Source organism: Sapajus apella, unplaced genomic scaffold (assembly GCF_009761245.1).
Source record: "Sapajus apella isolate SASKATOON/1434 unplaced genomic scaffold, GSC_monkey_1.0 scaffold23, whole genome shotgun sequence".
NCBI lineage: Eukaryota > Metazoa > Chordata > Mammalia > Primates > Cebidae > Sapajus > Sapajus apella.
In genome coordinates, this window is record NW_022436963.1 from 1,288,074 (window position 1) to 1,300,621 (window position 12,548).

The 12,548-nt window shown below is 56.3% G+C and overlaps 1 protein-coding gene across 5 annotated transcripts in view; it reads left to right on the forward strand.

Annotated features, from left to right (window-relative positions):
• The window catches only part of BSN (bassoon presynaptic cytomatrix protein), a 44,287-nt gene extending 32,284 nt beyond the window's left edge, over positions 1-12,003 (forward strand). For 2 of the 5 annotated variants that reach the window (XR_004272413.1, XR_004272412.1), the window contains exons 5-11: positions 863-2,945; positions 3,251-4,062; positions 4,196-4,295; positions 4,834-4,965; positions 5,204-5,258; positions 5,638-5,727; positions 8,020-12,003. Coding sequence is in view for 2 of the 5 variants with exons in the window: in XM_032289841.1 (XP_032145732.1) it covers positions 863-2,945; positions 3,251-4,062; positions 4,196-4,295; positions 4,834-4,965; positions 5,204-5,244 (3,168 nt within the window). In the remaining 3 variants the exon portion in view is untranslated. The remainder of the gene's footprint in view (positions 1-862; positions 2,946-3,250; positions 4,063-4,195; positions 4,296-4,833; positions 4,966-5,203; positions 5,259-5,637; positions 5,728-8,019) is intronic. The other 3 variants (XR_004272411.1, XM_032289841.1, XM_032289842.1) reach the window with 3 other exon arrangements.
• Positions 12,004-12,548: the final 545 nt, after the last annotated feature.

Below are 12,548 nucleotides of genomic sequence, written 5' to 3' on the forward strand. Positions count from 1 at the left end.
CAGGAGCTAGAGAAAAATTGAGAAGGTGGAGTGAAGCACCAGGCAATGTGGACCTTCAGGCAATGCAGAGCATCTACTGCAGGCACTGTTAGGGAACCTTGGCCAGGAAGCCATGCTGCTGGAGATAGGGCTGGAGAGGCCTTAGAGGTGCACTGGTGGCTCCAGAGAATAGCAGGTTGACTGAGGGACCTGCAGGGAGCTAGGGACTAGCCCAAGAGCACAGCCCAGAGAGTTCAGCAGAGGGTGTTGCAGGGCACTAGAGGAAGAGGGTGGGCAGGTCGCTGAGAAGCATGTCACTTTAGAGAGGACTAGGGCAGGAGGCAGAATAAGACTCAGAGCCTGCCACGACTGGCATAAAGCCCGCATGTTTCCCTTCCCGTGATCCTCTAGGGAGCCTGGCGAGCCCAGGACCCTTTCCACTCCACCCCTCCTGTTCATACTCTCCACTGATCTCAACCCCTGTCAGCTGCTAGGCCCCAAACCCAGAACCACAGCTGTACTCTCCTCACCTCAATGTGAAGCAGAGGGTGACAGGCCCATTGGAGATGTGCAGGGGTTCTTGAAGCCGTGTGCTGGGCCAGTATAGGACATCAGCATGAAGGGAATCTGCCCCTACCCTCCTACTTCCCAGAGCTCTGGGAAAGAGAAGGGCTGTAAAATAATCACAGATCTTCCTTCCATGGCAAAGAAACCAAGGCCTATGGGTGGGCAGGGTAGGCCTCCAGGCTGCTTGGTAAATCAGGGTGCCAGCAGGGTGGAACCCAGCTCTTGCCCCAGCCCAGGCCTGGGTTCTGCTACCCCACACCCCATTAAGTCACCACACCTTGGGTCTCAGTGCTGCCCACCCTTCCCTCTGTCTCAGGTGTCGGCGCTGCCACCCAACAGCCTGGTCCGCAAGGTGAAGCGGACACTGCCCAGCCCCCCTCCAGAGGAGGCTCACCTTCCCCTGGCTGGCCAGGCCGCCCCACAGCTGTATGCAGCCAGCCTGCTGCAGAGAGGGCTGACGGGGCCCACCGCTGTCCCTACTACCAAGGCCAGCCTGCTCCGGGAGCTGGACCGGGACCTGCGGCTGGTGGAGCATGAGTCCACCAAGCTGCGCAAGAAGCAGGCGGAGTTGGATGAGGAGGAGAAGGAGATTGACGCCAAGCTCAAGTACCTGGAGCTAGGTATCACACAACGCAAAGAGTCTTTGGCCAAAGACCGAGGTGGCCGTGACTACCCACCCTTGCGTGGTCTTGGTGAGCATCGTGACTACCTGTCGGACAGCGAGCTCAACCAGCTGCGGCTCCAGGGCTGCACTACTCCCTCCGGCCAGTATGTGGACTTCTCTGCCACTGCCGCTGCTCCTACCACCCCCTCTGGTCCCACTGCCTTCCAGCAGCCCCGCTTTCAGCCTCTGGCCCCACAGTACACTGCAGGCAGTGGTGGGCCAGCTCAGAACGGATTCCCAGCCCACCAGGCCCCCTCCTACCCTGGCCCCAGCACATACCCAGCTGCTCCTGCCTTTCCTCCTGGCACCAGTTACCCAGCCGAGCCTGGCCTGCCAAACCAGCAGGCTTTCCGTCCCACAGGCCATTATGTAGGCCAAACACCCATGCAAACTACACAGAGCACCCTTTTTCCAGTCCCCGCTGATAGCCGTGCCCCCCCGCAGAAGCCACGGCAGACATCGCTAGCCGACTTGGAGCAGAAGGTGCCCACCAACTATGAGGTGATCGCCAGCCCCGTTGTGGCCATGTCTTCGGCCCCTTCTGAAACTGGCTACAGTGGCCCAACAGTGAGCAGTGGCTATGAGCAGGGCAAGGTCCCTGAGCTTCCCCGAGCTGGTGACCGTGGCAGTGTGAGCCACAGCCCAGCCCCCACCTACCCCTCTGACTCACACTATACCAATCTGGAGCAGAACGTTCCTCGAAATTATGTAATGATTGACGACATCAGTGAACTGACCAAGGACAGCACCTCTACTGCTCCTGACAGCCAGCGGCTGGAGCCCCTGGGGCCAGGCAGCAGTGGGCGTCCAGGGAAAGAGCCTGGAGAACCAGGTGTCCTTGAGGGGCCCACACTGCCCTGCTGCTATGCCAGAGGGGAGGAGGAATCTGAGGAGGACTCGTACGACCCCCGCAGCAAGGGTGGCCATCACCGGAGCATGGAGAGCAATGGTCGACCAGCCAGTACCCACTACTACGGTGACAGTGACTACAGACATGGGGCTCGCACAGAGAAGTATGGTCCAGGGCCCATGGGGCCCAAGCATCCCTCCAAGAGCCTGGCTCCAGCTGCCATCTCCTCAAAGCGCAGCAAGCACCGGAAGCAGGGCATGGAGCAAAAGATCTCCAAGTTCTCGCCTATTGAAGAGGCCAAGGATGTGGAGTCAGACCTGGCGTCCTACCCCTCACCTGCAGTCAGCAGCAGCCTGGTCTCTCGAAGCAGGAAGTTCCAGGATGAAATCACCTATGGGCTCAAGAAGAACGTGTATGAGCAGCAGAGATACTATGGGATGTCCAGCCGGGACGCAGTAGAGGAGGATGACCGCATTTATGGTGGGAGCAGCCGGCCCCGGGCACCTTCTACATACAGTGGGGAGAAGCTGTCCAGCCATGACTTCAGCGGCAGGGGCAAGGGGTACGAAAGGGAACGGGAGGCTGTGGAGCGACTTCAAAAAGCGGGCCCCAAGCCCTCATCCCTAAGTATGGCCCACAGCCGGGCACGGCCCCCCATGCGGAGCCAGGCCTCTGAAGAGGAGAGCCCTGTCAGCCCCTTGGGGAGGCCCCGCCCTGCCGGAGGGCCCCTCCCTCCTGGTGGGGATACCTGCCCACAGTTCTGCTCCAGCCACTCCATGCCTGATGTCCAGGAGCATGTCAAGGACGGACCTCGGGCCCACGCATATAAGCGTGAGGAGGGCTACATCCTGGATGATTCCCACTGCGTGGTTTCCGACAGTGAAGGTAATGGCAGCCAGGGGTGATTTCTGCGGATACTCAGCACCTGGGGGGCCTGCCTGTGGGGCCCTGGGCCCTGAGATGTCCCAGCAGGGGCTGGCCTGGCACTTCCTCTGGTGGGTCCTGCTGCAGGCTGCCCTTGCCTGCTCCATCTGTACCCTGGTCCCTGGTTGCGGGAGGGTGGGCTGGGGGCCTGCTGATCCGCTTGTGGCTGTGGCACCCACTCTCTTGGTTTCTTTGCATGGCTTCAGCTAGGCCTCCCCCTGCGGCCAGCCCGGGGGTTGATGGTATTCTGTTTTTGGTCTCTGAAGCGTATCACCTGGGCCAGGAGGAGACGGACTGGTTTGATAAGCCCCGGGATGCCCGCTCTGACCGGTTCAGGCACCACGGGGGCCATGCAGTTTCCTCCTCCTCCCAGAAGCGAGGCCCTTCCAGGCACAGCTACCATGACTACGATGAACCCCCTGAGGAGGGCCTGTGGCCTCACGATGAGGGTGGCCCAGGCCGCCATGCCTCAGCCAAGGAACACCGGCACCACAGTGACCACGGGCGGCACTCAGGCCGCCACACTGGTGAGGAGCCAGGACGGCGTGCTGCCAAACCACACACTCGGGACTTGGGTCGCCATGAGGCCCGGCCCCACTCTCAGCCCAGCTCTGCTTCAGCTATGCCGAAGAAGAGTCAGCCTGGCTACCCCAGCTCTGCTGAGTACTCACAGCCATCCCGTGCTCCCTCCGCATACCATCATGCCTCTGACAGCAAGAAGGGCTCCCGACAAGCCCACTCTGGGCCCGCTGCACCGCAGTCAAAGGCAGAACCCCAGGCGCAGCCACAGTTGCAAGGTCGGCAGGCAGCTCCAGGGCCACAACAGTCACAGCCACCATCATCCAGGCAAATACCCTCTGGGGCAGCATCGCGCCAGCCACAGATGCAGCAGCAGCAACAACAGCAGCAGCAGCAGCAAGGTCTTGGGCTGCAGCCCCCACAGCAGGCCCCGACGCAGGCTCGGCTGCAGCAACAGAGCCAGCCAACCACCCGGGGCTCAGCCCCTGTTGCCAGCCAGCCTGCAGGGAAGCCTCAGCCAGGCCCCACGACAGCCACAGGCCCTCAGCCAGCAGGACTGGTAAGCAGAGCTCCCGTACATGGGTTATAACCAGGGCAGATGCTACGAATGAAGCTTGGGCATCCCCTTGGTTCCAGGCTGGGCATGGGCAGGGTTGATGGGCAGAATCTCAGCTATAGGTTCTGTGTTGCAGCCACGGGCAGAACAGACAAATGGCTCTAAAGGGACAGCCAAAGCTCCGCAACAGGGAAGGGCTCCTCAGGCCCAGTCAACACCAGGACCTGGACCTGCAGGTGAGCCTATCCTCTGACATCCTTGGCTATGGCCCATAGCACAGAACCCAGGCTGTTCTCTCTCTACACCACCTGCGCCCTGAGCTCCCCCACACTACATGCCCTTACTAATCCCTGAAGAGGTACCCCACGGGCTGTGGACCTCCCCAGAAGAAAACAAGCCTAGGGTTAGAATAAGCCAATGAGGTCACCAGCACAGGGGCTTTAGGGCCCAAGCAGCTCTGGGCAGAGAAGCTGGAAGGCACTGGTGAGCACAGGGCAGGGACCATGGCTTCTTGCTCCCTCCTTCCTTCGCCTTTCCTCCTCTCCTCTGCCTTTGCTTCCCTTTCTTCTTTACCTTCCTCAACCTCCTTTTTTCTGCCTCCTCCCACCCCTTGTTTTCCTGTTCTTTCCTTCATCTCTTTATTCCCATAGCCTCCTTCTCACCTTCCCACCTCATGGGGTAGCTGTGTTCAGATTCCCTTGTGGCTACTTGTACTCTCAGACCCTGAAGAGCCAGGCCATGCATAGTTCATGAGGGTGGTTTCTTTCCTCCTAGGTGTGAAGGCTGCAGCAAGGCCTGGAGGAACCCCAGGGGCTCCTGCCAGCCAGCCAGGTGCCGAAGGGGAGAGCGTGTTCTCCAAGATCCTTCCTGGTGGGGCAGCCGAGCAAGCTGGCAAACTGACGGAAGGTATGCACTGCCTGTGACTGGGTCTGTGGTGGGTGGCTGCTCTGGGGCCTGCTCTGGTGCAGGCTGGGTCTGTGAGATGACTTCAGACTCAGTCACTCAGGCACAGGGAAGGGCTCGTCACAGGAAGGCCAGCCGGAGGGCCCACCTGCTGATGCTTGGCTTCACTATGCCAAGTGGCCCTGACTGGGAGGGGTCTGGCCCAATTTCCTGATGCCTCTCTCCTCTTTCTATGTCACAGCTGTTTCTGCTTTTGGCAAAAAATTTTCCTCATTCTGGTGACCATGCCCAGCAGGGTGAGTACGAGCAGCCTGTACCTTGCCTCTTCTGGGAAAGGCCCCAGGCAATGTGGGTGGGGGTGGGGCTCTAAGTCTGAAGGGTCCTCTGGGAGGAGTCCAATCTTCTGCTGGTGCTGTGGCTGGAGATGCAATGTTCTCTTCTCTGAATGTGGGAGGAGAAAGAGGAAGGACACTGTGCACAGAGCCCCTACCATGGGGCCAACACAGTAGAGGCCCCCAGCAAAGGAGGGGCCAAAGCCAAGGCTGATGCCCCCTTGTCTTTCAAACCATCCGCTATCCCCTGCAGGGCTCTCACAACACTGGGCTGACACTGGATTGTAGGTAGGGTCCCTGGCATGCAGCTCCTCTCCAGCCCTCCTCTATAAATGCTCCACAGGCTCTTGAAGAAATGAAGACAGTTATCATTGCTGTGGAAAAATCTCTGGAGTCAGAGGCCAGGGCGCAGCTCTGGACTCTGCGTATAACAGTGAGTATCAGGAACAGGGTGAGATGCGCCAGAGGAGGAGTGAAGGGCCAAGGCCTGGCAGACAACAGCTAGTCAGTTCCAACAAGTGTGAACTGGGAAGGGCCTGGTGGGCTTCCTTCAGCTGTGATGGGCCCAGCAGCCCTCCATCCTCGCAAGAGGCGGGGGCCACAGAGCTCCCTGAGATGGTGGCACATGAGTCAGGTGGCACCCCTGGAGAAGAGCCCAGCAAAGCCAACTACACCCCACGACTTGAAGTCTATGTGCCGGACACTGAGTTCAAAGTCCGGGTGGTCTGTGGCTATGTGCTGGGCACTGAGTTCAAATGACAGGGTGGTTTGTGGTTCCTGTGGGGGAACACGCCTCTTCCCTGATGTCTGCTACTGGTGCCTTTGCTCCAGTCAGTTGGAAGAGATTAGAGTCCCCAAACCCTGCAGAGCTGCATGTGCAGCTCTGGGAATGAAGTCAAAACACTCCTGGCTTCACAGGCTGAGCCTGTGGCCCACAGGATAGAAGAGTGGAAGGAGTAGAGAGGCAGACAGGAAGGGACATAGAGGAAAGGGAGTCTCAGTCTCAGACTAGGTCAGCCTAAGGATAGGACAGAATGGCCTCAGGATGGGAGCCCTGGCCCTGTCTGGGCTGCAGTGGCCAAGGCAGGATGAGACACCACTTCCTGGACCCTGCCCTGGCCCTGGCCTTGGCCCTGCCTCTGTGGGAGGAGGAGAAAGTGCATCATCCTGGGTGGGAGGAGAATCACCTGGCTGTTGGTGTGGCTCTGTGCATAGCCAGGACCACCGACCACTGTCCTATACCCCTTTGGCCCTCCTCTTCTCCCTCCTTCCCACTTCAGGGTGCTTCTCATGGTGCACAGGCATGTATGCGGTATCCATGCAGGGCCTGGTGGTCAGTGAGCAGGTCACTTCAAGGGAGCCCTGGGGCCAGCAGATGCTGGGCCCAGGCCAGCCCTGGGTGTGGGAGGGAAGGAGCTAGGTGTGGTACCTCACAGGCTACCTCTCTGGAAAAGCAGTGGGACCCTGGAAAGGCCCAGGCTTCCATCCATTTATTTAACAAATGTTCGTCAAGCCCCAGGTATGTGCCAGGTGCTATTCCAGGCTCTAGGGGTGTGGCAGAGAACAAAACCAAGACCTTGCCCTCTGAAGCTGACAATCCATTAAAGGAGATAGAGAATAAATAAGTTTAAAAATAAAAATTCAATTAAAAAGGTACTTTCTGAAAGTGATAAGTATTTTAAAGCCAGTGAAGCAGAGCTATGGAAGCAGTGAGGTCTGCTCTAGATAAAGTGCTGAGCTGAAGGTATGTGAGGAAAGGCGTGAGGGAGGAGGACAGCTGCTGTGGGATGTACAGAGGGGAGGGAACAGCACTGACGGATGATTGGATGCTAGGACGGGACTGGGGGGCACCAGGGACAAGGAAAAGGTCAGCACAGCTAGGGCCACAGTGGAGGGGAGAGGTGGTCAGGGGTAAAGTCCAAGGCGGTGGGACTCAGCTGGGGTGGGTTGTGCAGGCCAAGTAAGAAGCCTGGAATTTCTTCTAATTACAGTAGCATAGTGCAGCCCTCAGCGTTCTTCCTGCCTTCACCCTCTCACAGTGGGCTTCCTGCAGCTTCCTGCTCAGCTGATGTTTCCTTGGAGTTGCCCTGGAACAGATGTGAAATCAGAAGTGGTGCTGAGAGGAGGGGAAGAAGGGGCAGCCCATGGCCTGGATTCATGGCAGTACCTACCTTGGGTTTGGGGCCAGGGTGTGGTTCTTGAGGAGGCAAAAGCAGCACAGACACAGCTTTGTTCTGCATCCTGCCACATGGTGTGGAGGGGCCACTGAGACCACTGACTTTGTAGTTAAAGAAATCTCCCTTGAGTTCTAGCATTTGGCTAATGATTGGGTCAAGTGGACAGTGCTGCTGTGAGTATCCCTTTCCTGGAGTTCTTTATAGCAATTTCAGAGATGGGCTTGGAAAGGTGTGCCATTGCAAACCAAATTCCATCTCCATCACTCTCAAGCAAAAAAAAAAAAAGGAACTTTTGTTACATTAAAAGAAGTGTCCCTTCCTGGCTGACCTGATTATTCTTTCTTCCTGTCCTCTCTGTGACCTCCAACCTGCCCAAGCACCCACCTCCTGGGCCTGAGTGGCAATGGTACTCCGTGGGTGAGGAGGTGGCTGCTGGCACAGGCAGATGGCTGAGAGGTGTGTGAGGGTGGGAAGCAGCTATCTATGGTTCTTGACAGAATCCTTCTTTCTTTTCTTTCCTTCCTCCCTCCCTCCTTTTCTCTTTCAAGCATCTACAATCTGGCAAACCCTTGGCCCAAAGACTCACCAGGTGGGACGTGGCAGGCAGGCCTCAGTTGAGGATGCGATGTTTTCTCACAGCAGCTGTCTGGGTGAAGCATCTGCTGGACAAGTGGCACCAGTGGCCGGGGGACCTTTGATTGTTTTTCCAGAGACGCTGCTCTCCACAGGGCACCACTTTCAAGGCACAGCCCTCGTTGGGAGGGAGGACCCTCTCCAGAAACCCGGCCACAACAGTATCTTGCCGTACTTCCCACAGCCTCCTCTTTGCAGCCTGGCCAGCCAGGCTTCCAATGCGTTATACACAGAGTTTGGGCGCACACTGCCCTCCCTCCGAGATGCCAGAAGTTTTTCCACAGCCTTGGAGAGGGGCTTTGACTGAGGGCTGGGGGCCCCAGGCTCCGTTTCCTTCACATTCCAGCTGGCCCGGATCCCTCTGTGGCACAGGGCCCTGCCCCCGTCACCTGCCCTCTGGGTGACATCGGAGCAGACCTCCATGTGGCCAGCATGGGGTTGGGAGAACTTTACAAACATTAGGACCTAACACTGTCTCATCGCTGAAATAAGAGGCCGTAGCACCGAAAAGCAGCGTGGGCACTGGCTGAGGCTTCTCCCAGCCCGTGGGTGGCAGTGTCCTAGAACACTGCCACCATCTCAAAGCCATCCCCCTAGCCATCGTGAGCATCCCAGCGGCACCGCCATTGTCTCAACCAGCCGGCTCCTCGTCCATACACCTGGGGATTTCTTTTGATTTCAAGAACAGCCTTAATCATTCCAGTTTGATTTACGTGTATACCTCATAAACATTTTTCTTTTGTTTCTCTCTCCCACTTTCTCTCTTCTCTTGGCTCACCCCTTGCCTCTCCCCTCCACCACCACTTTGTGACTGATGGTTCGGTTTCCTCTCTGCTCTGCCCCTGCTCAGCACAGGGAGAATGTTGACTTAGAAGCAATAGGGGGCAGCAGGCCACCAAGAGCACAACCCCAGGGCGAGGTCTAGGGAGGTCCCTTAGCCCGCCTCTGTTTACTGTGCAATTCCAGTCCTTCTTAAGCCATCACCAGTGGGTGTGCTCAGAGCAGAGTGGCCAGGCTTCTGCTAGCCAAGGGAAAGGCCCAGGGCCCTGTGTGGGGGAGTGTGCCACTGTCTATCCATCTGGTGGGCTGGGCTGCATTCCTCCCCAAGGCCCTTCCCTTGGGGGCCTCCCTTCATCTTGGGCACAGCCACAAGTCTCATCTCTAACGTTCTATGCAATGAAATATAAACCCTCAATTTTGACAACTGTTAATATTTAATAAATTCCATGTTATGTATAAGGAGTTAATTGCAAACATGTAATTGAGAAACTGGATAGATACACTCATATCACCCCCAACCCCCACCCCACCCCTGCTCCCATTGTGTGTGTGAAATTCTCAGTCTGTGGCATGTTTGACCTGTGGCAGGACTCGCTGCTGCCAGGTGAGTCACCGCCTGTCCCGCAGTGGAGCATGCACAGCTCGCAGCCTCTTTGCACGATTTCATCCATTTTAAATGCTCGACCCTGTTGCTTGGAGTTCTTTTTGCCTCAGAACCTCTCCTTCAGGAGCACTTCTAGCTGACTTCTGCACAAGCTAGTAAGGACCTGCCAGAATTGTTGCCTGAGCGTGCCAGACTGCAGGGCAGGTAGTTCAAGGCCCCACACACCCTGCAGTTTTCTCTGTCCAGGATAGCAGGTAAAAAGGAATCCCCAGAGCAGATGCAATGGTAGGAGCCTGAACAGGATGCGTGTGTATGGACATGGACATTCTGAAGGCTTGCTGTAGGATTTCTGTCTGTCATTTTCCCTTCCTACCCCAACCCTGAGCCATAGGCATCTGCTAGCCCTTTCCCAAAGGGCACTAGTCAAGGGCAGAGCTGGGCAGCATCCATGGCCAGAGAGGCAGAGATAAGACCAGAGCCAGGTTGTGCCTCAGGGACCCCAGCTCTTGACTGCACCTGTTCCATGCCTCTCCTCTGTGGCTAAGAGGCTCAAAGGACTGTGAGCCAGGAGATCTGGGCTGGAGCTAGGGGGTCAATGGATGCTCAGGAAGAACAGGGCCTTTGGCACTTGTGGTGAGAACAGTTGACAATGGTCATCTGGAACTGTGCATATGAACAGTGGCTTCAAGCTAAGTTTCTTGTGAAGTTTCTCAGTAGCAAATCTTATAGAAGGTCCTGTGTGACCCTCTCGGCATCTGTCCCTAGGACCCTATGCTCCCTGCCCACCCCCTTCTCCAAAGCCCAAGCATCCCACTGCTCATCAGTTTTTCTACCACTGAGCCAGGAGTACGGCAGGTAGTAGCTGCCTGACCCCTCAAGGCCTGACCTTTGTCCAGAGTGCTCTGGTTTGCACCATGCATTTCTCAGGGGTCCGCATTTCTCATGCTTTTTTAAAAGGTCTACACACCCCTTCAGTGAGGGCTCCTGGCTCACCTCTGGAAGCAATGGATGGGAAAGGAAGCTGCCAACCTCTGTGTTGGACTTAACACCCTTGCCTTCCTGGGACTTGGCCTCACTCAACCCATGGAATATCTTCCTCATCCCAGAGATCAGGTATGCGCTGAATGAGGCCATCTGAGCGAGGGCTGAGGGAAGACATCATCTAACACCTCTGGCCGCCCAGGACCAGCTCTGTGTGGGGATGTGCCTTGGAGACCAAGGCAATCATCCTTTCCACTACAGGCCAGGGGATGGGACAAGAAGCAAGGAATAGGCAGGGAAATGTTAGGGAGTCAGAGCCTCCAGTAGGCCTAGTCTCAGGCTCTAAATTACTGACTTTTCCGCAAATTTCCTTTCTGGCCAAGCCCTCTGAGTTTGAAATTTGACAGCTGTCACTCCTCATTCCCCACTGTACCCCCAGGATACATCATTGGCCCTCTGTGAAGGTGGCTGGAGCAGGCCTCTGGTCCATGGACTATCCTTCCTGGCTCCTGCATGGATGCAGTTGTGACTCTGGGGACAATGCAGCCAGAAGCTGAGGGACCAGCATTCGGTGCCTTGGGAAGTAGAGAGCAACAGACACATCTCCAAATGAGTCTCTAGCATGCAGCCCAGGCTTTCTCCATACCCCTCTTCCCAGCATCATGAGCAAGGGCATTGCCTCCTCTCTCTGCCCACTTCAGGGCCTAGTGTACTCACTTCACAGTGACAGCCCTCCCCTCACCACCATCCTCTTAGTCCTTGGGCTAGCATGTGGTCTCAGGGCCCACAGTGAAAGAACAGCAGTGGTGGCAACTATGCCCTGTCTTCTGGAGCCTGTAGGGAGTTTTCCAGGCAGGTCCTTTGCCATGACAGCATGGTCCTGCCCTGTTGCCCCCTCCCCTCTCCCCTTACCCACGCCCATGCTGTAAATACTTGTCATCATGGACTCCAACAGGGGTAGAGGGACAGGCCTAACCAACTGAAACTCCTCAGAGATGCCATCTCTGTCTCCCTGGGTGCCAGCAGCCCTGCTGCCATGTGCACTGGGGTGGCACTGGAGAGCCATGGAAGTGGTGAGATATTTTATGTGTATGCACATGATCATGTGTGTATGTGCGTGTGTGTGTGTGTGTGTGTGTGTGTGTGTGTGTGTGCGTTCCTGCCTCATTCAGTTTCTGGGGTCAAATCAACTCCTTCTCTCCAAGTGCAGTATCCTGGAGAGTGGTGGCCACTCAATACCTTTTCCTCTAGCTTTCATGTCTTTTTTTTTTTTTTTTTGCTTTCCCCTCCTCCTCCCTCTCTCCCTTTCTTTCCTTCTCTCCTTTATTTGAGGGGGGAAGAGTGCTGTACAAAGTCAAACAAACAAGTTTACAGTTGTAAGTGCAATGACCCGAGTCCTCCACATGACCTTGTGAATTGTGTGCTGTCCTCCTGTGCTCTGTGAGAACTCGTGGTACTTCAGTGTCCCTCCCCCTGTATTGTGACAAGGTAATTCTGTGGTATCAGAATAAAAGGACTTGATATAAACAACCTACAGACTGTTTCTGGGATGGTTTCTTAACTGGGAAGGCTTAGCGGAAGGAGCAAATTGCCAAATTTGCAACAATCCTGTCTACGGCTAAAGAGAAAAGGATAGACAAAGTTGCAGAAATGCTGGCACAACACAGGGCTGAGTCCACAGCAAGCCATCCAAAGAAAATGGGCCCTACACAAAGGTGCCCAAGTAGAGGTCCCAAGCTTGGACCTGGATCAGGCAGTCAGTGCGCAGGCTGCTGAGGGACAGTGCCTCCATAGCCTTTAGTGTGCTGGCTGCACACACAGCTTTCGGGGGCCTGGTTCCGGGGAGGCAGTGAGCAAGTGCTGCCCCCTGGTGCTGCCAACAAGCCCTGCACCTCTCTGCCTTGCTCCGAATTTTCCAACCCCTAAACTCTTGCTGGCTGCCACACCTTAGGCCTTCCTCAGATGGCCAGGAGTACCTCCTTACCAAAGTCACCCAGAATTGCTAGATTTTTTTAAAAAACACAGATAAACAAGAATCCCAGCTTCACCTCTGGTCCTCTCCCCAGAGTTAACATCTTG